Source organism: Periplaneta americana, chromosome 12 (genome assembly GCF_040183065.1).
Source record: "Periplaneta americana isolate PAMFEO1 chromosome 12, P.americana_PAMFEO1_priV1, whole genome shotgun sequence".
Classification (NCBI taxonomy): Eukaryota; Metazoa; Arthropoda; class Insecta; order Blattodea; family Blattidae; genus Periplaneta; species Periplaneta americana.
In genome coordinates, this window is record NC_091128.1 from 51,040,590 (window position 1) to 51,068,168 (window position 27,579).

Below are 27,579 nucleotides of genomic sequence, written 5' to 3' on the forward strand. Positions count from 1 at the left end.
CAAGCCTGTGTGTATCAAGGAAAAAAATTGGTTTTTGCCTAAATTTCACTCTCTACATGCCCTCTTTTTCAGTTTACCATAATATTGGTACATATTCAACAAATTAAATTCTGTTATACAGAATGAATGCATTTCAGAAAGTTATAATTCTGTTAGATTTGCAAGCTGCCATACAAGCAATAGCTAGGTTGTCAGTTTCAAAAAGTGTAAAAATTCAGGAAACTAGACAAATTATAAATCATTGATCAATTTGAAAAAGATCATTAGTATAAAATGGATCCCCTCACATTGTTATATATATGGAAATGAACGCAGAGGCACCAGGCCTCGTCTGAAAAGAAAATAAGGGGTGGGTTTATTTCATCATGTTTTTTTTGGGTCCACTCGAAAACCTGTACTTAGAAACTGGTCTTAATTCATGCATCACTGTAACTTACAGGGTTTCAGTTATAGTAATCTTTCTGAACCAAATTATAGAAAATTCCTGTTTGTTAAAATAGCCACCAAATAGCCTTTTAAGAGACTTTTCTAGTTTAATTGCAGTTTCTTTCAAAGTTTCTTTGGTAAGCATTTGGTGTTTGTTTGTTTGTTTGTTTTTTTTATGAGACTTTCACTTTCCAGAAATTTGTCATCCAAATGGTGAACAGTTGAATGACTTAGAACATAAACACCAGGAAATTATTACTCACATTTCCTTCATACTTCTTGAGCAGATTCTGTCCGTACATAAGAAACATATAGGAACACTTTTTTTCAACATAAAAGCCATTCACTTTTCTTAACTTGCATTAAAGGAAGACAAACATGCACTGCTCATAGAAAATGAATCTTGCTCTTACTAGGCTAGGCATGAAGGATTATTACTAGAAGGTGATTGGCGCAGATCAAACAAAGGTTATTTGTTATGTACTGCACACAGCTTTTTCTCAGAGTCTCAATGCTGTATCAGATGTCTACCAGAATGCAGAAGATGAAAGCATGCATAACCAAGAACAAAAATTCTGTGCCATGGATTCAGTCTAGGCTGATCTCCTTTTGCATGTTCGCAGTCAAAAGTATATTTGTAACTTTTACAGGCCCATGCTCAGACAATACTGGTCAGCAGCAGTTGCTTCGATAAGAGTTTCAATATGTTACCCAATGTTGCAATAGCTCTTCAAGCATTGTGGCAAGATCGAGGTGTTCGACTAGCAGTTGCACGAGGCTATGAATACGAACTAAATGACTCAGCTATATAGTGAGTATAATTAATAATTTTCCTTATACATACTCAAATTCTGGCCTTATTAGGCTCAGAGATTGTAAGGTGGCATTGTAAGATCACCAAGTCTGTGTATCATGTGTCTCGCAATGTATTTTGAGCCAGTGAATGGAAAATAACACAACCCCGTAAAAATGTGATAACAATGAAGTGCAGCTATCTACTGTGTGTACAGACCTACAATTTTATACATTCCAGTATGAATCATGTTTAATTATCTACAGTGGGATTTGCAATCTTGTAATTTATCACGAAATCTTAAGTACCTACTCATATTTTATACGTTGAAAATTCTTCAAATAATAAAAATGTTTGTGGCAAATTACAAACAGTAAGGCCCGGTTTCTTCAATCTTTGTTAAATTGTAACAGTGTGTTATTCCATTTTAACTGTAAACTTAACAGTTGAAGTATTTCTTTAATTACTGTTAGTACTAACAGGCTGTTAAAACCCATGTTAATTTAACTGCTCAGTTTCATGCAGTTAAATCATTTAACGCTCTATTAGCCTAGAAGTATTCAATATGGCTGAACTTCTATATCTTGATTATTTAGAAAATTATATCCTTGAATACATAAACAGAGCGGATGATTTCTGTGATTTGACAGAACAGAAGTTCATACAAAGGTATAGGCTATTTTCTGCCAAGCCTCACTTTTCGCTTTCAACGTAGATCCGTTTGTTTGTTTATTCTCGATATTTGGTTTATACTGCGAAATTATTTCCAGCAGAAGCCTTCTCTCGAACAAAGAGAAATTGAGGACCGTTTTTACAAAATTTTCTAACTGCAAAATTTGCAAAATCGAGATTTTGATGGATTCGTTAACATAAGGCAGGCCTCTACATGATGTTCAAAGCGTCGTAGTAAAATTGGGTTATTTCTCTTCATTGTAGTGTGTCAAAGTGTGATCGTTTTTTCAAAACTTGCTTTCTGCTATAAGTGAGAGATACAGCAAAATTTGCTTACTAAAGTGTTTTGTCTCTCCTGCAAAATTTAGTTTTTTCAGTTAGCAAGTTTTGCAAATACGGTCCTCAATTAGTCCCACGATTTCTTTTTGCTCCAGTGTTTTCCATTTCACAACAACAATACCAATACGGCAATACACTGCTTCATGCTACTGTGATACAGACGATGAAAAAAAGCATAAATCACAGAGAATAGAAAGACTTCTATCCTCTCTGAATCAAACAACGGAAACAAGCGAGAATCTCAATTGTCAGAGTTCAGAAAACAGAATTGAGCCTATACTTGGTTATAGGTTATAGTTAAACTCTAGAATCTCTGGTCCTAACGGAGAATTAACAAACAGAATGTTAAAATGTGAAATGTAAGGTTGAAGAAACGCAATATTTTTAACAGCAATTTATACTTTTAACTTACAGTTAATTAACGCTATGTTAGGTGCATTTTAACAAAGGTTGAAGAAACCTGGCCTAAGCCTTTCGAATAAATGAACATTTGTTACATCAGATAGTAAATTGCAATAAATTTGAAAGTGTGTTACTTTTGCATTCTGCTTTGTATAGTTTGTTTTCACGATTCATGTCTTCACTTCATTCAGATCAGTTTTAATTTGATATTGTGTAACAATTCAAAGGTCGTTAATAATAAGTAAATCCATTTGCAGTGATAGAAACGAAAATTAGAATTCCCATCCAACATTTAACCAAACATATTTGAACTGCAAAAAAGAAAGGTGCAAGCATCTGCAGTTTCAGTGTATAACTTCCACATGATTGAAGAGGTGGATTCCAAACTCGCCTAAGTCAAAATGACAAGTTATAAGTAAAATAACAAAAACTACAAAACAAATTTGATGCTCCTAATGCCTGCATATTTTATTTCATTATGTAGTTGATTTTTTTCACTTCTCTGAAGTATTTAGTGTCACTCTGCTTGTTATATAAGTATAGTCCACACCTGTGGAGTAACGGTCAGTGCGTCTGGCCGCGAAACCAGGTGGCCCGGATTCGATTCCCAGTCGGGGCAAGTTACCTGGTTGAGGTTTTTTCCGGGATTTTCCCTCAACCCAATATGAGCAAATGCTGGGTAACTTTCTGTGCTGGACCCCGGACTCATTTCACCAGCATTATCACCTTCATCTCATTCAGACGCTAAATAACCGAAGATGTATGTATGTATGTATTTATTCACACTGCAATGGGTATATACCCGGTGGCAGTGGTAACTAATTACACTCAATAATGACAATAATAAACTTATTAATTAAAAATACAATTAATAATAATACTAACAATAATTTATAATAATAATAAGATGTTGATAAAGCATCGTAAAATAACCTAGTAAAAAATATAACTAATTGCGGGTACTTAATTGTTCATCATTCACCCATATGAAGCCAGTTATATAGACCAATTTACCGACAGAGTCGTTGCGCATGGTGCACCATTGGAGGCTGGTCTACGCTACACCCACAATGAGATGAAATGATAATGAAGACTTGTTGGATTGGTATCATAGGGGTCCCGGAGAAAACTCCCGTGTTACCTAGACCATGGACTTGCCCAATATTAGTTATAAATCGGGTGTACACTGGGGATTGAATCTGGGTCCACAGGATTATAAGTCCAGCCCACTAGGCACTAGACCACCATGACAGTATCTGTTTGTTATATAGATTTAATGAACCTTATGTTTTTCAAATGGATCAAAGTCAAGAAACAGGATAATCTGGAAAAACTTACACAGGTATATTTGGACTTGTAAAGGGTAAATTAAAACGTGTATAAAACAATTTAAAACATTCTGAGAAGAAGTAAATTCTGTGTCCTGAATCATTTCTTTCACATTCCACATAAGCTATAGTTTCTGAACACTAGAGTCAGAAAGGGAAAATAACTTCTTGCACTATTTTTTCCTGCCATAATGATTGTCCCGACATTTAAGTTTTGAAATAAATACAATGATTGAAACTGAGACGTGCACATCCCTTGCAGTTTACCTGCTACCTCCTCTTCTTTCTGGTCTACTTCATTCATTCATTGTTCTGCCCAAGGGTAGGTCTTTCACTGTAAACCCAGCTTTCTCCAATCTTTCCTATTTTCTGCCTTTCTCTTTGTCTCATCATGTGATCCACATATCTTAATGTTGTCTATCATCTGATATCTTCTTCTGCCCCGAACTCTTCTCCCGTACACCATTCCTTCCAGTGCATCCTTCAGTAGGCAGTTTCTTCTCAGCCACTGACTCAACCAATTCCTTTTCCTCTTCCTGATCAGTTTCAGAATCATTCTTTCTTCACTCACTCTTTCCAACACAACATCATTTCTTATTCTGTCTGTCCACTTCACATGTTCCATTTTTCTCCATATCTACATTTCAAATGCTTCTGTTTGCTTCTCTTCACTTCGTTGCAATGTCCAAGTTACTGCCCCATACATTACCACACTCCATACAAAGCACTTCACTATACCTGTTTTTTTTTTTAAGATGGGACATGATAGTTAAGCGGCCGAGCTTGGAACTACAGCACTATGTTCAATATAGACTACCATGCTGTCAGCGGATGAAAGCTAGCAATTGGCGTTAAATGGTTGACATTAAAACATTGACAATTGACACGAAGGTAAAAAAATTGACAGAGAATCTAAGACAAAACGTATCAATGCTAACATTGTGTGCACAATAAATGTCGCCAAGAGACAATTAAGCACTCACCACGTGGGATCTGTAACTTTGGCAACTCAACCGTTGTTACCATAGCAACAGGCCTTCTACACTATGTGACGTTCAGTTGTGTTTCCGATCGCAACATCATGTCCCAACTTCAAAAAACAACAGGTACAGTCTCTTCCATAGTTCTTTTTCTAGAGGTTCGCAGAAGATGCTCCTTTTTCTATTAAAATCTTTCTTCGCCATTGCTATCCTCCTTTTGACTTTCTGGCAGCAGCTCATGTTACTGCTTGTAGTACACCCCAAGTATTTGAAGCTATCCACTTGCTCTACTGCCTCATTTAGAATTCTCAAGTTTACCGTCTTTATTTTTCTTCCTATGACCATGGTCTTCGTCTTATTTGCAATTATCTTCATTCCATACTGCTTATAGCTGTCATTTAGCTCCAGTAGCATATCCCTTAGTATCATCTTATCTTCTGCTAATAATGCCATATCATCTTCTTCCTCCTACTATCACTCCACCCATGTTCTGAAAACAGTTCTTTACTAAATCCTCCAAGTAGATCTTGAACAGGGTAAGTGATAAAGGGCATCCATGACGTACTCCTCTCCCAATTTCACTTCGTTCTGACATTTCTTCTCCTATTCTGACTTTGACTTGTTTCATATAAAGGTTACTGAACAGCCTTCTCTCTTTCCAATCCACACCTATATTCTTTAGGATCCCCATCAGTTTATTCCAATCCACTCTGTCCACAAATACTACATACACTTCTTTATTATTCTCTAGGTATCTTTCGCCAATTATTCGTAGTAGTCCAATTGCATCTCTCATACCTTTTTTCTTCCTGAAGCCAAACTGTTCCTCCATCTTAGAATGTAAATATTGATCCAGTATTCACAAGAGAATCTTCACCAAGTGCGATATCAGGCTGTTAGTCCTGAACTCATTACATTTCTTGGCATTATTTTTCTTTGGTATTGGAAGCAATACTGTCTTCATAAAATCTTCAGGCCATTCGCCTTTTTTTTTTTGTATATTTCGTTTCATAATGATAGAATTTCCTTCTTGTCTTCACCCATACATTTCACTAATTCCATGGGGGTTCCATCAACTCCTGTTGCTTTCCCATTCTTCATTTTCTTAAGCGCTAGTTCAACTTCTTCTTTTAAAATTGAAAATCTTTTTTCGTCTTTTGACGTGGCTTCTTCGTCTTCTATAGCTAAGTCATCTGGATGTTCTCTTGTCTCATGTAACTCTTCTACATATTTCGTCCATCTATTTAGTATTCCTTGTTTGTCTGTTATTTCATTTCTGATGTAGTCCTCTATCAACTACATGGATTTCCTCTTCTTATTTGTGAAGTCCAAACATTTAACTTTGTGGTACATTAAATCATATCTTTATTTTCTCTGTAGCTCCTCTGTTTCTTCACATTTCTCTTTCATCCAGTCATTCTTTCCTTTACCAGTTTCTCTTCTTAGTTCGCTGTTTAGTTTCCTGTAGTTTCTTCTAACTTCTTCTGCGTTAATGTTTTTCCATTTTCTCCTCTCCTCCATCTTCTCCAACATTTTCCCTGCGACCCAAGATTTCTTAATTCTCACACCTTCTGAGTATCCTATTGTTTCTTCTGCTGTTGTCTGTATACAGTTTTTTAGATGAGTCCAGTACTCATTACTATTCTTAGGTATGGATTCTTATGTAGCGGCTTTCTCTTGAAAATTTGCTTCTTCTTTCCTCTTCGTTGTTCAGTTTTTCCATATTCAATTTCTTCGTCACCTGTCTTCCTCTTATTTTCTTCAGACGAACATCTACTTCGCCTATCAGCAGGCATGATCTGAGTTAATATCCGCTCCTGGTAGTGTCTTTGCATTTTTTAAGCAATTTTAGAATCTTTCCTGTACCAGTATATAGTCTATCTGCTTTCATCCCTTGGGCATGTCCATGTGTATCTTCTTCGTTTATGTTGTTGGAATAATGTATTTTCAACAATTACTGCATTCTTTTACAGAAATTCACCAAATGTTTTCCTCTATCATTTCTTTTTCCCAATCCATATTTTCCGATTGTTCTTCCATCTTGTTCTTCTCCTACTACTGCGTTCCAGTCGCCCATTAGGATTACGCATGCTCCTTCTTCTCAACTATCTCTTCTATCTTGTCATAGATTTCTTCCACTTGCTCATCTGCTAATCCACTATGTGGCATATAAACTTGCACTAGCATGAAATCCATTTTTTTCCCTTGTAAAGTCACCATTATCATCCAGTCATCTACATAACACACCGGTATCTCTTTATCTTTCATACGTGGTCCCAGTAATACACCAACACCATGACTTCCTTTGCACACACCATTTGAATAAAACAACCTAAATTAATCACTCATCAACTCACCACTATTTTCCCACCTCACTTCTCATATTCCCATTACATCCACTTTGTTTCTTCTCATTTTTTTCTTCAAGTTTTCCAACTTACCTGCTTGCAGAAGAGTCTTTACATTCCATGTTCCAATTCTCAGTCTTCTTTTCTTCTCTCTGTCAGATTGCTTCATAATGTGTCCTTCCCCAGCATTCCCCTTCTGGACATCTGAATGGGGGGGACAGTTTACGTCTGGAATCATCAAGCCATGTTTGCAGTTTTTCTTGGGAAAGATAAATGCGGTAGCTTCCCATTGCTTTCCGCACACCACTCTCTCTTTTGCATCTTAAAAATTCTCAGGAGGCCCCAGTGTGGAGGTACTGTGTGTGACCTTGATTCATGAAAGCACAAAGCATTCATTCTCTTCGTCCAGCTTGGATTATCGATAAGAATATTTTAACCCAGACAGTAACAACTAATCCATTACAGACACAAGAAGTAAAAATGAAGAAGCAGGGCACTCCCATTATCATTATTATTATTATTATTATTATTATTATTATTACTGCTGTTGATGCTGGTATATTTATCTAACAGGATGGCATAGTAATTTAATTCCGACTTCATTCATTTTGTTTTGTAACAGTAGATTTATTTAACAAATTTGTTACGTCGTCATTTATCAAAGTACTGCCATTACATCTGTGTGTTTCTTTATGAGAATAGATATTGTTTGTTTTCTCTCTTGCATTTGAAACTGAACTATTTCTTGCACACTTACGGCGATTTCTTATGTATAACAGTCAAACTTATTTCTTACTGGTCCTCTTCAAGACTGTAAAACAGCATCACTGCAGTCTTCAATATTAATTTCATTCACATTTTACGGATATCATGTGCATCCTAGCCAACAGTGCAAGTGATGTGTACATTATATACTGTGTGTAGTGCATGCATGCTGACTTAGGTCAGTTTGGAAGCAAGAAACAGAATTTAGGATAGCTTGAAATAAATTTGATATTTTTCACTTCATGTAATGAAGATTTATACCATTATAGAATATATGTTTATGTCCCTTTGATGGAAGGTGAAACAATAATTCTGAAGCTACCTTCAGTTAAAATCTGGGAAAAAAAAAAAATGGCTTAGGACAATTTGGAACTCACCTCTTCACCTGATTATAATATTCATGCAAAGAATTTCTCTCTTTTCCTATATATACACATACTCATACATAAAAATAGTTCCTATGCAGACCAATCCCAAGTAGTAATGTTCCGTCAGCTTAATGACCATAGTGAGGAGTGCCCATCCCAAGGAAGCTAGGCTGTAAGGGGTAAAGTGGGGCCCATGTGCATAGGACAGCATGCATGAAGTTGTCCGTATGCTGGCATATGACCACTCGCCACCCGCCAGCAGATTTTGTTAGGTAAAGTTTGGACTGGGACTGGCCTGAATAGGAATTCTGTATGTCATAAAGTTACTTAAATTTTTACATTACATTACAGATTTTATATTTTGTCCTTATGAAGTTTTGCACTATGAAAGCAATAATTCTTGTCTGTTTTATTGCCCCCAATAGTTTATTTGAAAATATGGAAAGGATTTGTGATGAAAAGTATGTTCCTACTGCAACTGACGTGCTGCGTGCAAGAGTGCGAACAAATGGAATTATTGAAACTCACTTCAAAATAAATGATATCATTATAAGGTACGTTGGTATAGTTTTTAGCACCTAAGTATTATCAATTCCTATGCACGTAATATACTTTCAATAATATTTTTTTTTACTTTTTCAGTATGTTTGATGTGGGAGGACAAAGGTCTCAGCGAAGAAAGTGGATATATTGTTTCGACGATGTGCGAGCTGTAATGTTTGTTGTCTCTCTAAGTGGCTATGACATGACACTTGTGGTATGTTTACACTATTGAGAAAAAATAATATATTTACATGTTGGTACATTGAATTTTAACATAGCTATCTTAAATTAACAAGCCATGTCCATACACTTGACAATGTTCCTAGACCAGCATATGATGATTAAGTTGCAGAAATCATAGCAGATGACACATTTACAAAATATGTTTAAATTTTCTTTCTTAATGAGACTTCGTAGTACTAATTGAAAAAGCTTATGAATTTCAACATGAAAAGTGATTACTGATCTATATACAGGGCATATCAAAAATCCGGTAACACTTTCAGTATTTTATTACACAAAAACTACTAATGATAGCACTTTCAAACACACGTCAGTTTAAAGTCAAACTCTCAAAGTTCGTTTTATACCTCACAGAGATTCAGTGTGTGAACAACGAGTGACTAGGCAGATGTCCAAACGATAATCAAACTCTTCCCATACCCCTTTCAACATATCCTCTGTGACCGTGGCGGCAGCTTCTCGAATTCTGGTTTTTTAGTTCCTCTAAATCACGTGGCAAAGGCAGTACAAACACACTGTCCTTTAGGTACCCCCATAGAAAAAAGTCACATGCAGTCATATCAGGTGACCTTGGTGGCCATGTCATGAAACATCTGTCCCTTACTCCAGCACGTCCTATCCAACGATCAGACATCTCCGTATTCAGGTAAGCACGAACTGCATTGTGGAAACGTGCTGAAAGATGAAATCGTTATCGAGATCTTGTCTAAGTTGAGGCACCAACCATTGCTCCAACATGTCCAGATATGAATGTCCAGTCACAGTAGCCTCAATGAAGAAGAAAGGTCCTTACAGTTTTCGTTGTGACAATGCACAGAAAATATTCACCTTTGGTGAATCACGCTCATGTTCAATGATTCTGTGAGATTTCTGTGTACCCCAAACACAACAGTTGTGCTTGTTAATTTTCCCACTCGTATGGAATGTCGCTTCGTCGCTGAAAATTAAGTGGCTGAATAAGTTCACAATGCAGTTCGTGCTTACCTGAATATGGAGATGTCTGATCGTTGGATAGGACGTGCTGGAGTAAGGGACAGATGTTTCATGACATGGCCACCAAGGTCACCCGATATGACTGCATGTGACTTTTTTCTATGGGGGTACTAAAGGACCGTGTGTTTGTACTGCCTTTGCCACGTGATTTAGAGGAACTAAAAACCAGAATTCGAGAAGCTGCCGCCACGGTCACAGAGGATATGTTGAAAAGGGTATGGGAAGAGTTTGATAATCGTTTGGACATCTGCCGAGTCACTCGTGGTTCACACATTGAATCTCTGTAAGGTGTAAAACGAACTTTGAGAGTTTGACTTTAAACTGACGTGTGTTTGAAAGAGCTATCATTAGTAGTTTTTGTGTAATAAAATATTGAAAGTGTTACCGGACTTTTGATATGCCCTGTACATTTATTTCATAATTAGAAAATATAAACACAAAATCTGTATTTTATGATATAGGCAGTTGGAGTGTACTTTATTTGTGATCCAACTATAGACGTAATCTAATAAGTGTATTTACACTACATGGTAAAATTAAAACGTTAAACAGAAATAATGGTTCATCTTCCTTTATTTGGTTTGCATTAAATATGACTTAACTATTTAAAAAGAGATTTGACTTCTAAAAATCAGTAAACCTGTACTGTCCGTCTGAGTAGTTATGTCGCATCTCAGTTTCCCCTACCCACTTCTGCTGGTCCCACTGTCAAGGCTTGTGACCGGACTGGATTAGCTGTTGCTGAAAACATTTGCTGTATTTTCACAATCATGTTAATTACCATTTTCTTGTGAAACATTTAAATGTCATACCTTAAATATTACTGTTTAACATGCTTTGTGTCCATGGTATTAGACATAAGTCACACGGAATACAAATAAAATATATATCAGGACTTGAAATGTAATTACGAGGCGTGTTCTTAAAGTAAGTTCCATTTTCAATTATAGCTGTCGCATCGCTGCAATCGTTATTTTACGCATACATGTTTTCTTCTTCAGTCCTCAGGCAAGCTGTGCATGCAGTTTCAGAGCTTCAGTCCATGTGTGTGGTTAGTTGTGATCAGTTGAAATGTTTAAAGTGATCGAGCACCCCGCCGACTGTGAGATGCAGTCTGTTATCCGTTTCTTGAATGCGAGAAACATCAAACCAGCTGACATTCATCATCAACTTTGTGAGGTGTATGGCGATGATGCCATTAGTGATGGAATGGTCAGGAGATGGGTTAGAAAGTTCAACGAGGGCCGCATCTCTGTGCATGACGAGCAGCATACCGGTCGGCCATCTTTGATCAATGACGATTTGGTGCGTGCTGTCGATGAAAAAATTCATGAGGACAGGAGGTTCACAATTTCTTCGCTTTCCTTGAATTTTCCACAAATGTTGCGGAGTGGTTTGCAGGCGGGTGAATTCTACAATGAGGGGACTTGTGCCACGACTCGATAAATGCCTCAATAATGGTGGAGATTATGGTGAGAAGTAATTGAAGTGTGGGGAATACAATGCTACAAAAATGGTTTGTAAATATTTTCCCGTTTACTTTCTACATCCTTTTGGAACTTACTTTAAGAACACGCCTCGTACATTACTTAAAGCTGGTAAAATGCAAGAATTAGCTGAACAACTTAACAAAGGTTGGTGAACATAATAAGGATGGATGACGAGAGACTGGCAAAAAAGTCACATAAATGAAAACCTATGGCAAGTAGAGCAGTCGGTAGATCTAAATTGAGATGGAAAGATGATGTAATGGATGACTTGAAGAAAATAAAAGTGACTAATTTGAAGGCAACCAAAGACAGAAGTGTCTGGAAGAGGATTATTGAAAAGGCCAAATGTGGTGATGATGATGATGATGATGATGATGATGATGATGATGACGACGACGACGACGACGACGACGACGACGACGATGATGATAATGATGACGATGACGATGATGATGATGATGATGATGATTCTTTGTGTTTGGCAACTTCATCTAGTTGAGGAAGATTAAGTATTAAATTATTTCATGCAATCAGAATGCTGGGAATTGTGGTCAATAACTTATCCTTTCTCTATATCTGATTTTCTTTTAATAATCTACTACACCTTAGTGTGATCGAAACTCGAATATGCATCTGTAGTCTGGAATACTATTACAACAAATGATTCAGCTAAATTAGAAAATGTACAAAGAAAATTCATATTCTTATGTTCACACAGATTTCTGCCCCATAACTCCGAGTATAGCTATGAGATAAAGTGCGTTTATTTTAGATGTTGAAGCTTATATGCTAGAAGCAATGAACTCTATTATCTCTTATGCAAGGTCGTCAAAGGTGATATAATCTGCGACTCCTTCATAAGCAATATTAGCTTTCGTATTCTGACCAAAGGTGTGAGAGCTCACAAATGTTTCTATAATAGATATTCAGAATCACTTTCCGCAGTCTTCAGGTGTATTAAAAATGTCAACGTGCATGGCTGTGAATTCGATCCACTCTTTGTATAGACTTGATTTGTTTATGGCAATCACGTAATTCTTTAATCTTGTAAACAATTATTACTTATAACATTGTTAATCTTTAATTTTTCATTGCTATTCCTGTGTTATTTTTAATACTATATTACATCACTGACTGATTAGTGTTTCACTTTTAATTTATAAATGTTTTGTATTTATATATCTATTAATTAACATTACAGTTCTAATTTTATTTTATCAATGTATAGACCTACAGCTCATGCATTTTGTCAAGACAATCGCAATGTGCAGTACGGGAACAACGTTTCTTTGAAGGGGGTAGGAGTAGAAGGGAAGATCGGGTGTGAGTGTCTACCGAAAGGCAAGGCAAAGAGTAACCCATTGCCCTATAATTCGTAAGTAGACTCATCTGATCTCGTGCACAGCTCTGTAGGAAGAGTGGGGGAGTGTCTGGACATAATGCATGCGCTGTACTTACATAAAATTTTGTCATTATTATCCTCGTAAAATTTGTTTTCATTTTTATATTATTATTTTTTATTGTATCTATTGTGATTAGATTATTATTAGCCGAGCACTATTGACTAGTGCATTAATATATTGATAATAATAAAAATAAAAACAAAAATAATAACAATTATTAATATTATTATTATTATTATTATTATTATTATTATTATTACTACTTACTTACTTACTTACTTACTTACTGGCTTTTAAGGAACCCAAAGGTTCATTGCCGCCCTCACATAAGCCCACCATCGGTCCCTATCCTGTGCAAGATTAATCCAGTCTCTATCATCATATCCCATCTCCCTCAAATCCATTTTAATCTTATTCTCCCATCTACGTCTCGACCTCCCCAAAGGTCTTTTTCCCTCTGGCCTCCCAACTAGCACACTATATGCATTTCTGGATTCGCCCATACATGCTACATGCCCTGCCCATCTCAAACGTCTGGATTTAATGTTCCTAATTATGTCAGGTGAAGAATACAATGCGTGAAGATCTGCATTGTGTAACTTTCTCCATTCTTCTGTAACTTCATCCCTCTTAGCCTCAAATATTTTCCTAACAAATTTATTCTCAAACACCCTTAATCTCTGTTCCTCTCTCAAAGTAAGAGTCCAAGTTCCACAACCATACAGAACAACTGGTAATATAACTGTTTTATAAATTCTAACTTTCAAATTTTTTGACAGCAGACTAGATGACAAAAGCTTCTCAGCCGAATAATAACACGCATTTCCCATATTTATTCTGCGTTTAATTTCCTCCCGAGTGTCATTCATATTTGTTACTGTTGCTCCAAGATACTTGAATTTTTCCACCTCTTCGAAGGATAAATCTTCAATTTTTATATTTCCATTTTGTACAATATTCTGGTCACGAGACATAATCATATACTTTGTCTTTTCGGGATTTACTTTCAAACCTATTACTTTACTTGCTTCAAGTAAAATTTCCGTGTTTTCCCTAATCATTTGTGGATTTTCTCCTAACATATTCACGTCATCCGCATAGACAAGAAGCTGATGTAACCCGTTCAATTCCAAACCCTGTCTGTTATCCTGACTTTCCTAATGGCATATTCTAGAGCGAAGTTAAAAAGTAAAGGTGATAGTGCATCTCCTTGCTTTAGCCTGCAGTGAATTGGAAAAGCATCAGATAGAAACTGGCCTATACGGACTCTGCTGTACGTTTCACTGAGACACATTTTAATTAATCGAACTAGTTTCTTGGGAATACCAAATTCAATAAGAATATCATATAATACTTCTCTCCTAAGAGAGTCATATGCCTTTTTGAAATCTATGAATAACTAATGTACTGTACCCTTATACTCCCATTTTTTCTCCAATATCTGTCAGAATACAAAAAATCTGATCAATAGTCGATCTATTACGTCTAAAACCACATTGATAATCCCCAATAATTTCATCTACATATGGAGTTAATCTTCTCAAAAGAATATTGGACAAAATTTTGTACGACGTTAACAAAAGTGATATTCCTCGAAAGTTACCACAGTTAGTCTTGTCCCCCTTCTTAAAAATAGGTACAATTATGGACTTCCATATTTATATTTTTCCCATAATAAAAAAAAAGCAGCTGTTAAAAACAGTTCATTTTAATTCATTCAGTGTTCTGCCCATGGGCAAGTCTTTCACTGCAGATCCAGGTTTCTCCAATCTTTCGTATTTTCTACCTTCCTCTCTGTCTCCTCATATGATCCATATATCTTAATGTTGTCTGTCATCTGATAATCTGATATCTTCTTCTGCCCCAAACTCTTCTTCCATTCACCATTCCTTCCAGTGCATCCTTCAGCAGGCAGTTTCTTCTCAGCCAGTGACCCAACCAATTTCTTTTCCTCTTCCTGATCAGTTTCAGCATCATTATTTCTTCACCCACTCTTTCCAACAGAGCTTCATCTCTTATTCTCTCTTTCCATTTCACATGTTCCATTCTTCTCCATATCGACATTTCAAATGCTCCTCTTCATTTCGTCGTAATGTCTATGTTTATGCCCCATACAATGCCACACTCCATACAAAGCACTTCACTAGTCTCTTCCTTAGTTGAACCGGTCGGAGCTGAAAAGTATTAAGTCAAAATTAGATGTATTTTTTTTATTTAGCATTATGAACTATTTAAGCAAGACCTATCGATCGGCGCAAGAAAGAATTAAGTCAGTCTTCTCGTATAAGAAACTGTTACTGGTAAAGTAAAAGAACGAGGAAAGCATTAAGTCATTGACTTCCTGTCTTTCAGTGCTGTGCCGCACCATGCGAGGTTGACCAAGTAACTGAGTTGTCGCTTTCCGATTCCTGCGGCCTTGTACTTTATTTTTTCTAGCGAGTTATTTTACCAGACTGTATCAAATCTCAGGTTATTTGGCAGCTGAATGAAATGAAGATGATAATGCCGGTGAAATGAGTCCAGAGTCCAGCACCGATAGTTACCCAGCATTTGCTCATATTGGCTTGGGAGAAAATCCTGGAAAAAATCTCAACCAGGTAACTTGCCCTGACCGAGATTCGAATCCAGGCCGTATGGTTTTGTGGTCACACGAGATAACTGTTATTCCACAGATGTAGACCCACAGCCTAGTGATTTTTATTTTAGTTGGTTATTTAACGATGCTGTATCAACTACAAGCTTATTTAGCGTCGGTGAGATTGGTGATAGCGAGATGATATTTGGCGAGATGAGGCTGAGGATTCGCCTTAGATTACCTGGCATTCACCTTACGGTTGGGAAAAACCTCGGAAAAAACTCAACCAGGTAATCAGCCCAAGCGGGGATCGAACCCGCGCCCAAGTGCAACTTCAGACCAGCAGGCATGCACCTTAACCGACTGAGCCATGCCGGTGGCTCGCAGCCTAGTGATATCAATGTTTCAGTGTAATATGATTTATAAGTGACTGTGTTTTTTTACCCTACTTTACTCTACTTAGCTTGTATTTTGCTATATAATAAGAGAAGTTGTAATTTATAACAATTTTTTCATTGAACATAGGTGGTATTTGTGTTACAAATAGATATAACTAAAATAACATGTAATATTTAAATATATAAAGCATTTATGAAATGTAATTAGCAAACATGGAGTTGAAAAGCATGAAGTCAATTTTTCTAAATAATCTTTTAATATGTATGAAGCATTGTATTTATATTTCTGTTGTGGCACTCAAGGTAGGGAATTACTCTACAGCTTAACATAAACATTCAATGAATTTACTTGGTTTCCTTCATGATATAATGCTTTTTTCCTCCTGAAAAGTTGCAAAAACTGACTTAACGCCTTTCAGCTCCAACCGATTCAGTTCTATTTTCAGAGATTCGCAGAAGATGCTCCTTTTTCTATCAAAAGCTTTCCTGACCATTGCTATCCTCCTTTTGACTTCCTGCCAGCAGCTCATGTTACTGCATTCACCCATAAAAAAAGTAAATATTAATTAAAATTAAAGTCTCACAAAGATCTTCGATCATTCTCCCATGTTTGACTTTAAACTCTATCTTGGAGTCGGACTTGGTCCAGTGTTGCCAATTCTAAGAATACCATGGTTTGTTAATTTAAGATGACTGTGATATTAAGCTTCCTTCTTTATGTATTGTGATTTTAAGCTTCCTTCTTTATGTATCTCTGTGTGTATAGTTTTTAAATTTCTATATTCATATATTGATATTTGTTCCTTAAATTTCGTTATGATATTAAAAATACTCTCAGTGAACTAATAAAGGCTTTTATTATTTTCACAGGAAGATCCCACTGTAAATCGTCTTGATGAAAGTTTGAATCTCTTCTCTCAGATTGTCAACAATCGATTTTTCAGAGACGCTTCATTTGTACTTTTTCTTAATAAGTTTGATTTGTTTCGTGAGAAGATTCTTTACTCTGGAAGACATCTAAGGCTATATTTTCCAGATTATAAAGGTAACAAATATGTTTCAAAGTTTAATTTTAATATTAAAGTCGTATTTAATTTACTTGCTACAGTATAGTTTTGATTATTGTCTGCAAACTGCAACAGTTATCGAAACAATGATAACCAGACCATTTAAATCTACGTTATAGCAACATTTCCTTCTAAAAAAATGAAAACTTGTCACATATAAACATATTTCTTGTATGTTAGAACTTTGATCTAAATTATTATGTATTACAAGAAAGGTCATTTCTTAACAATATTTCATTTAATAGAAAAGTAATAAATTCATTATATTTCTTACGAAAGTTTACCAGGAAAGCTTAATTAATGCTGTAAAATTCAGTAAGCACTGAATCCCATGTTTCGATATGATTCCATGTTTGTTTACTGACTTTGACATTGAAATTTCTGTGGTATTTGGTCAGAACATGATAACTCCAAAAATGGCCCTTTTTATCTGAAAGCGCAGCCCTATATAAAACAGTTCTCTTTCATTTGGTATAGACGTGATATCTCCATCTAATCTTATATTATTTTCATTCACATTTGCATGTAATTGCATCTGCAGCATAAGGACAGTAGGCCTCCAGAATGCCATAATCATACAATAGAAATAAAAGCTTATAATCAAATGAAATACTTACATTGCTATGATTGCAAGCTTGAAGTTTTGTGTGCTTGCATTTTCTTCCATGGTAAATGTGCTTGTTATTTTCATATTTTTTGCCTATGTGAGTCATGTTCTGTGCTAATCGTTTTCTGTTTTCTATTATGAAGTAACAATTTTAAGTTTGAGATCGATGTTCGATGTTATCCGGGCTAAAGGGCCATGGTCTGTTGGAGCTGTTGCTACCATATGTTTCGTCTGCTACTCAGGCAGACATCAGTGGTGTGGCACATGGGAGTGGTTGATTGACTGGTACCCGGCCCTGAGTAACACACGCATTAAACCGTTCATCCAACAGCTGAATATGACGGTAGCCGATCACAACACTTAGACCACCTGTGCAGATTGCAGCGTCAACGGCTAGCCACGATACATCCAGACATTAATTAAGCTAAATACTGTAATGCAACCAGTCAAACTCCCAGTCATTCCCAGCATGCTAAGGAGATCTTTTCGCTCCCGCATGCCACACCACTGATGATGCCTGCCGGAGTAGCAGACGAAATGTATGGTAGCAACAGCTCCAACAGACCACAGCCCTTTAGCCCGGATAACATCGATCCCAATGATGCCGACTGTGAAAGCCTACATTCTAATTTTAAATTTACCATGTAATATATCTACTTCTTTGCCATCCATCATGGTATCTGTACTTTTTTAACTAATGATGGGTACTTGACTCTTCATCATTCACCTATATGAAGCCAGTTATGTAGACCAGTGTTCCCCAACCTTTTTATACTTACGGCACACCCTAGATGGGCCTAGACTCGACATGGCACACCAAAATATTAATCCCCTCAAAACCATATGATGTGACTATCTTAATATAATTATGTAATGTAATTAAATTTATTATTATTATTATTATTATTATTATTATTATTATTATTATTGTTATAAAACAAAAATCGACTCTTGCATATATTAAGAATTTATGCACTTTCAATTCACTGTAGAAAATACGCATTTTTATTACTAATACTGAAGTAAATAACTTTACTCACATCTTCAATGTGGTACTTTGGCCTTCTTTGATGTTTTAATTTTCAGTTAACGTCGAGAAGCCCAGTTCACACACATGTGTAGTTGAAAATGGCAATAACATACTAACTGCCATCTCGGAGATAGCCAGGTATTCACTCCTTATTGACAACCAAAATGTTTCCAAAGGCATTTCGAGAAGTTTTAATTTCAATATTCTGTCTGCTTTTAAGTCTGCTAGTTCCTCTTATACGAGTATATTATTCGGTAGTTGTTTTGAATTCATAATGAATGAATCACGAACCCAGTAAAAATCTTGAACACTCTCTCCCAAATAATTCTTGAACTTCTGCTGCAAGATTACTAAATGTTCTTTAATTAAGTCCATCAACACTTTATTATCATCAGCAAGGGGTCATACAGTTGGGAACATCTCAAACGACTGATTTTTAGGCATTTACGTTTCTGCTATTATGTGTGTTTTTTGGCCTTTACGATAAGTTCGGCTGCCTTGTACCTGTACTTTTTGTGAAACCTGTAGTGACATCGTAATGAGCGTCACTTGTTTTTTTTTTTTTTTTTTTTTTAATTTGTTCCAACAACCGACGATAATAATATACTTCTTTGTTTACAGAAAAGAATGTTTTGTTACCAAATGTCGTTTCAATTTACTGGGAACCATAGCATTACTGAGATTTTCACCACACTCAACACACTCGGGGATTGGGCATGTTAATTTCAATTAATTTTCGCGTCACATCTTTCATCTTGTGAAGGCACACCGGTTGCGGAACACTGATGTAGACCAATTTACCGAAGGAGTCTGAGTGTGCCATAGGAGGCTGGTCTGTGGTACACCTGCAATGAGATGAGATGATGGAGATTTGTTGAGATGCCACAGGGTAGACAACCTTGTGTTACCGGGACCATAGGCTTGCCCAACACAAGTCATAAATTGGGGGTATGTCAGGGATCGAATCTTGGTCCACAGGATTATGGGCCCAGCACTCTAGCCACTGGGCTGCCGTGGTGGCATATCCATAATTGTAAATAGAGTGATTTTTTTTTATGCTAGTGGCCCCAGATTATAATATGAAGTACATCCACAATTTAAAGATTCACAAAGATCAGTGAAATATTTAACAATAAAACTTGTTCTGAGAATGACTTACTGATACGTATTCTTGCACCATTGTCCAAACACTTATGAAGTCAGGAAATCAGCTTCTGTATCCCTGAGTGACAAAAGTCTGCTGCCATGGAACCATGTCATGACCTCTTCTTTCTTGTCATTATCATTGTCAAACTTGTTGCCCACCAGATGTTTCTTTAGGTGAGCAAACAAATGATAATTGCTATGTGTAAGGTCTGGACAATGCAGCGGATGATTCAGAATGTCCCATTTGGAACTTTCCAGCAGATCAATTATGAGACGTGCTGTTTGTGCGATCATGCATTATTGTGGAGAAGACAGACAGCATGGGCCAACATTTCCCTCCTCTTGCAAATCAAGCTTTCAGGTACAACTCCCTGTAAAGTTGATTTGAATAATTTCGAGGGAAAAATTGTTCTGGGGCCAGGCATCGAACCCAGAGCATTTGGTTAAATGTACCAGTGCTCTACCAACTGAGCTACCTGGGAACTCTACAGGCGCCGATCCAATTTTTCCCTTTATATCCACAGACCTCAAAGTGAGCTGACAACCATCAAGCAACCAACATTGAGTGCACATTGACTCTGTGTGACTTAAATTGTGGTTTTCTGTTAACGAACAGTGACGTGTATTATGCAAATCAAGCTTTCAGGTATACCTTTCTTATACCCGGCTGCAGCAAGGATCTGTATCAGAAATATAATGGGATGCACGCGCTATGTTCATCTTCTCCTGTCCATTTCAGCATCTGAAACGTGCCAGGCACAGTTTACTGTTTTTGTTTTTAAATGCTTGGGTAGCTGTAGACAACCCCATTTACTATCTCAATTCCTTATCCTCGCACTCTTACCTGTCGTCCTGCTTTGTCAGAATAAGTTTCTTAGAGGGAAGGATGCAAATATAAGATAAATCTCTTTCGGTTTCTTAAAATACTTTGTTTAAGAATGCTTTTCTTTCAGTATATTTCTAACTGTAGTGCGAAACTGTAAACCTGTGAAGTGTTATCATGTTATGTAATGTTGTGAAGAAATTAATTCAGTTATTAAAATCTCCACTTTCAGTATTAACATATTATTAAAACTAACTTCGTGTTAAACAATTAACTTACACAGCATTTAAATATTCATCAAAAACGGCAAAGTGGTAAAGTTAATAGATCTGGCAAATTCAACTTGGATGTTTATTATAAAAACAACTGGTTGCGTGGATGAGATATGGAGAATGCATTCTTCTGTTTCTCGTGTGTTCTGTTCTGAAGTGAACATTACTAGTTAAAAATTGGGTGTTACAGATTTACTACACTTAAGTGTAAGAGATAAAATAAAACTCATAAAAAATAAAAAAATTCATATGAATAACGTCTTCAGTTTGTCTATGCTGGTTAAAGCAAATATTGAAATTTAGTTAAACTTACACTACAGACTCGCGATTGCAAAACACAACGAGCAAGTTGAGGAAAACAAGTATGTCCTAAATTTAATAATGAATTGTGTAACATTTTATGAGACGGTAGATTTAGATTAAGAAGGCATGATTAATCCGATGACTCAGAATACAGGGATGTGTTTCGTGAATTAGTTCACTTCAGTTCTGAGTTAGATAAAGAGTTAAAAATTTAAAAGAGCACTTAACTAAGTTAACAGCATTTAAGAGTACTTCTAAAATGATTAAAAACAAGTTGCTTGGTTACATGTTAAAAGTGTACCATGTAGATGTAAAAAAGGACTAATGATTGTAGACTATGTTTCTATCATTTTTGACCATTTGACTGATGTTTCAACTCATTCTACTATTAGGTTACATTATTGATGGAAAGCCTGTCTATTAACCGACAAGCCTATAGTTGTATACATTTTGATGAGTTTAATAATAATAATAATAATAATAATAATCAATCTTCTTAATGTATCCAGCTGTTTGCTGACAACATAAAGTCCACTATAGTTCACTGTAATCTATTCAGTTGTTGTTTTTCACGAGAAATGAGAGGTATTTTGATCGGTGTTCGTTATAGATGCCTGTTGCTAGTAGCCAGAGGTGGGGTGTAGCCAATATATACTGCAGGGCTGTGTCTTCTGCAACTGGTACTGATGATTTTAATTTACTTCTTTTGTGATTTATGGATGGACAGTATAGAAGAATGTGTTCCAGATCTTCATCATGATTATCACACCACAGACAAGTAGGATTATCAGAAATGTGAAATCAGTGTAGGCACAATTGTGTGACAATGTGACCTGTTCTGGCTCTTGTTAAAAATGTTTGAACATGTCTGGGAAAGTTTTTGTACATTTCCAGGTCATTTGGTTTCTTTTGTACAGACTGTAAAATTTTTTCCTTTTTCAGAAGAGAGCCAATTGTTTATCCATAGATTTGTAAAATGAGACTACTGAAGCAAAAGCACTGGATAGAGATATCACTTGAAGAGATCTTGGTTGCAAATATGTTGCCTGTTTTGCAACATAATAATAATAATAATAAATGCCAATATTGTTACTGTTTATTCCTTATATCTGGCACTAGACATTAAATGTTTATGATCTGAGAAGGCCTAAGATAATGCTAGTGCTGGCAGCAACTTGACTACTTTCAAATTATAAATGGATATTCTGTATTTTCTTATTTGATTTGTTTTGGTAATTGTAAACTTATATGTGTGCATTGTTTCCTATTTGAATTAAAATAATTCCTCATATTTAAGACACTTGCTTAAGCTTTTGATTTTTTAAATGCAGTAAGATTGCAGAAAATAAGTTTTTGCTTTGCAGGACCAGACTATGACGTGGATCGAGGAGCTTTGTTTATACAGCACAAATTTGCATTACGCAATCATAACTCTGCCAAGGTTATCTACCCGCATTTCACTACAGCTACAGACACATCAAATATCCAGGTTGTGTTTCAAGTTGTGATGGACACCGTGATACGTGAAAACTTACAACAGGTGACTTTATTGTAAGTCATGTTATGAAGGCAGCTTCAAGTGCAATATCTTCTCGGTTTATTTTCTTTTTTTGTGGTCAGATAACTTTCTTTTATATGCCATTGCATATCCATTATTGAACATTACATTGAACAAATTTCGTACAAAAGAATTTTCTTTCCTTATTTATTTATATAAGAATGAATAGCTTTATACATTTAAAAATTACATTAATGAATTAGGTTAAGCTTCATGACTTCAGTTAAAATTTTGTATTAAAACTTAAATTAATTGTTGTCATAAGCATATCAAAATATGCTAGACATAGTACCGTAGTTAAAATTGTAAATATATTCATTTTGCTAATTAAAACATTTACTTCTGGAGGCAGATTAGACAAGTCCTGCAAATAATGTTCATATTTCATTTGTTCTCGTTTGTTTTGTTCTTATATTTTATGACGTTGCAGACCATTCTGTATAACAAATCCTTTTTTAAATCGAAAAATTTCATGAGCTACAATGAACATTCAACTAATATTGGAATTACTTTCATCTTGGTCTTAAAACAGTTTCTGGTGTAAACTTTGTGTGTGAGGTACAGTAATAAAAAATCGAAACGTAAATAATATTTATATGTAAATACATAATTTATAGTATTGGAGAGAAAATTAGATTTAATCTGCGAATTGAAAATTTAGTGCCCAAGGCAAATCCGAGGGTGATAATTTCCAAGATTTACTCTTGTATGCTATACAATATTTTATCCATTACGTTTATCTAAATTTCATTACCGGTATTTAAATTTAATATTACATTTTAGGTCTTTTTTCTTGTAATGTGTTGTTTATAAGTTATAAATGACTGGGTGTATGGGTGCGGACCATCTGATTGTTTATCAATTATCAACTCCCGCTATGCATTTACTGTTATTAATTTTTTCTAAACCCTTTCTTCATTGCGGATTTATGAAGTGCAAACATCTAGTTAGTGTTTACAGAGTAGGAACACCAGTTTCAGTGGCATTGAAAAATATATCCAGCTAGTTTGAGATTGTGATCCACTATGTATTGTTTAGGTTGCTAAAGACAATGAAATAAAGACCAGTTTAGATAAAAATATCCATGACTGGTATATTAACTGGTCTTTGTTTCACCATCATTAGCAACCCAAATAATCATTTTATTCACAGCAGTACATTAATAGTAGCCTATATTATGAAACTAGTTTATAATGTTAAATGTTACGACATGAGTCAATGTATAGGAAATGAACGAAGCAAGTTTCCTAATATTTTGGCGAATGCAATAACTGTATAACATTATGAACGTGTTTTATATGTTATTTTTTGTATAACAGTGTTATAAATCAATTAATAAAGAGATAAAATATATTTGAATGATGGGTAGTTTGATGTCATGATCTATGAAGAATGAATTTCTAAGACAGAAATGATGCACTAAATACATTGCACGGAAAATTCTTTAATAATGTTAATTTTTTTTACACAAGTTATGCCATCATAATAGAAGTCATTACATTTTAGTTGGCATGATAATATTTTATGGCACTGGAACAATAATGTGGCAATTTGTGCACGATTTTGATTAACAGTAAGAACTGTTTATAATGCTGATGTAAAATAAGTTTTTAATTCACAGCAGTGCAAATGTAGTAAAAAAATTTTACTTACTCTTTCCTTCACAACCAACATATTAGCAACAATAAAATCCATAATACATACATTCATTCATTCATTCTTTACTTGTTCACAAAGGAAAGATTTAGAATTTAAAATTAAATTTAGATACTAGTAATGTATAAAATTATATGTAGCACACAAGAGTAAACAGATTTTATTCAGTTGTGGAAATTATCATTCTTGGCTTTGCCTCAGATGCTAAGCTTTTTACTCACAGATAAAATTTAATTTTACTCTCTTATACTATAAATTACTGTTATGCTATTTGAAAAAGATTGTAATTCCTAAAAATGAATACTCCAGGAAAACAGTTTTTTGTTGTTAGAAATATAATATATTTCTTTGCTAAAAATGTTCATAAGATTGTCAAGCAACATCATTAATTACAGTGTTAATGATTTTTGGAAAAGATTAATGTTCATATTATCAATTCTCTAAAAAAGATGAAAGTGCCACTCAGTTTTGCTTATTGGTGGTCACTTCCATTTATGATGTTCAAGAAAAATTGTCTTCGTTCATCATTATTTAAATATGATAACATTTGTAAAAGATCATTTTTCTTCTCACGTGACGTCTTGCTATGTATTTGTAGCTGCGGAAGCTTTAGTTGTGTGCTACAAATCATTTCAATCAGCTCTCTGTCACTCGTTTCCTTTTCTCTGTAAAGTGAAGTCTCTGTCACTATTGGGAAAGAGTGTCCTAACATGACGAACTTATGATTCACTTGAGAAAAAAATCCACTCAAATATATCCATAAGAAAAGAACAGTTTATGCTTATTTTGACCAGAACAGTTGTCGCTCCACATATTCATAGAATGCTTAATTAAAAATCACTTGTCATAGTTTTTAAGATACACAAGGCTATCTCATTAGCATCCCTTCCAGAAAAACATTCATTTTATAAATGTATAATGGAAGCATTAGTATTACCATTATGTATACAAAATTTGTAATTAGAAAACCTGCCTCAAAACATTTGAGAATGTAGTAGAAAGGGCAAGAAAATAACTTGCTGCAGATCCTTCGAAAAAGTACTTGTAATAGACCTTACTATTCGGCATTGTTGATTTCTTATGATCATTTGTATTATTTGCATTACTTTTTCTCACTCGTGATGGTGTAAGTCAAGCTTTTGCTTAGCTACAATTTCATTGGGGTTGGCTTTTATTTTTGCTGTCAAAATGTCACACACAGAGCAGATGTCGCTTCTAACTGGTCAGAAACTTAAATGTGGGATTGATTCGTGGAATATTTTACTATAATACTTGTATGTTGTATTGGTTTAAGAGTTATGCTTCTTGTAGGCCAAAAACAGATGATGATTGTTCAGGTCTGGGCTAAGATGACTAATATTTCATGGTACATTATTAATGTGATTCATTATTGTAGTTTTGCTATCTTCGTTATATATATATTGCTTCTCTTCACTTCGTCATAATGTCCATGTTTCTGCCCCATACAATGCTACACTCCACATAAAGCACTTCATTAGTCTCTTCCTTAGTTCTTTTTCCAGAGGTCTGCAGAAGATGTTCCTTTTTCTGTTGAAAGCTTCCTTGGCCATTGCTATTCTTCTTTTGACTTCCTGGCAGCAGCTCATGTTACTGCTTATAGTACACCCCAAGTATTTGAAGCTGTCCACTTACTCTACTGCTTCATTTACAATTCGCAAGTTTACCTGCTTTACTTTTCTTCTCATGACCATGATTTTCGTCTTGTTTGCATTTATCTTCATTCCATACTGCTTACAGCTGTCATTTAACTCCTGTTGCATATCCCTTGGTATCATCATCATTTGATAGTTCAATAATAACAAATATATTTTTATGCTCGACCATGCTGAAATGTAGTAATTATACACCTGGTAGCAGTCGTTTAATGCATGTCATTAAAGTACACCTACTCATTAAAGTACAGGTCTTCAGCCAATGACAAGTCAGCTTTGTACCGTTATATCGATTATTCTTGGATATGCAATCGACAGACAATTAGTGAAAAGTCACAGAGGCTGGAAATCCAATACTGTCGCAGAAGGTTATGTTCTGTTACTATAATAATTAGCGTTAATTGTAAATAATATTCAAATAAATTCAATTTGTCATCTCGTTTTTCAATTCTAAATCATTTTCCAGGTTATATCAGACTAATGTTCATTCTTATTCTGTGCCAAGGTCAATGACATTTGGCCTCGGAAAAAATCAATACTTTCGCGTCTGCGCACATCTCACAATTCAGGTCAGTTCGCACATAACCATAAAAAGCCCTAATTTTCAATACTTTCAAGTTAGAAATATGGTCGAGCATAAAAAGTCGTATGAAACTTGCCTATAATGGTAATTAAGACGCTTGTATGAAAATTATGAAACTCGCTTGTGCTTGTTTCATAAACAAACATACTTGCGTCTTAATTACTACCATTATAGGCTCGTCGCATAATGTACTATAGTGCTTCACATATTTTTTTTTTTTTTTTTCCACTAATGGCGGTTACTTGACTATTCGTTATTCACCCATATGAAGCCAGTTATGTAGACCAATTTACTGACAGAGTTGTTGTCCAGGATGCACTATAGGAGGTTGGTCTGTGCTACACCAGTAATGAGATGAGATGATGATGGGGATTTGTTGGGATGCCACAAGGGAACCAGAGCTCCCGGTGAAAACTCCTGTGCTACCTGGATCACAGGCTTGCTCAGCACAAGTCATAAATCAGGGATAAGCGAGGATTCAATCGGGCTCCACAGGATTATATGTCCAGTACTCTTGCCATTAGACCACTGACAACTCGGTGCTCCAAATATAGTGACACATAATATCAATACAAAGGAAGCCTGCCACAACATACAAGCATTTGATAGTTCAATAATAAATACATTAATGCTGGGTTGCAAGAAACCTGTTCTAAAATTGCTATTCTCTCGTTAAGTAACGGACCTTTAAACTATTCCAGTCTTTAAAGTATAGGTCTTGCAAATGTGATATTTAACGATCTGTTAGCTATTCCATCTTTAAATGGAAAAGATCCAAAATGACAGAGACATCGT

At 35.4% G+C, this 27,579-nt stretch overlaps 1 protein-coding gene across 1 annotated transcript in view; it reads left to right on the forward strand.

Moving 5' to 3' along the window:
• LOC138710412 (guanine nucleotide-binding protein G(o) subunit alpha-like) overlaps positions 1-24,173 on the forward strand; it is a 33,767-nt gene extending 9,594 nt beyond the window's left edge. Inside the window, exons 4-8 of the mRNA XM_069841298.1 lie at positions 1,077-1,237; positions 8,847-8,975; positions 9,064-9,178; positions 16,937-17,111; positions 22,679-24,173. Coding sequence (XP_069697399.1) covers positions 1,077-1,237; positions 8,847-8,975; positions 9,064-9,178; positions 16,937-17,111; positions 22,679-22,869 — 771 coding nt within the window. The 3' untranslated portion in view covers positions 22,870-24,173. The remainder of the gene's footprint in view (positions 1-1,076; positions 1,238-8,846; positions 8,976-9,063; positions 9,179-16,936; positions 17,112-22,678) is intronic.
• Positions 24,174-27,579: the final 3,406 nt, after the last annotated feature.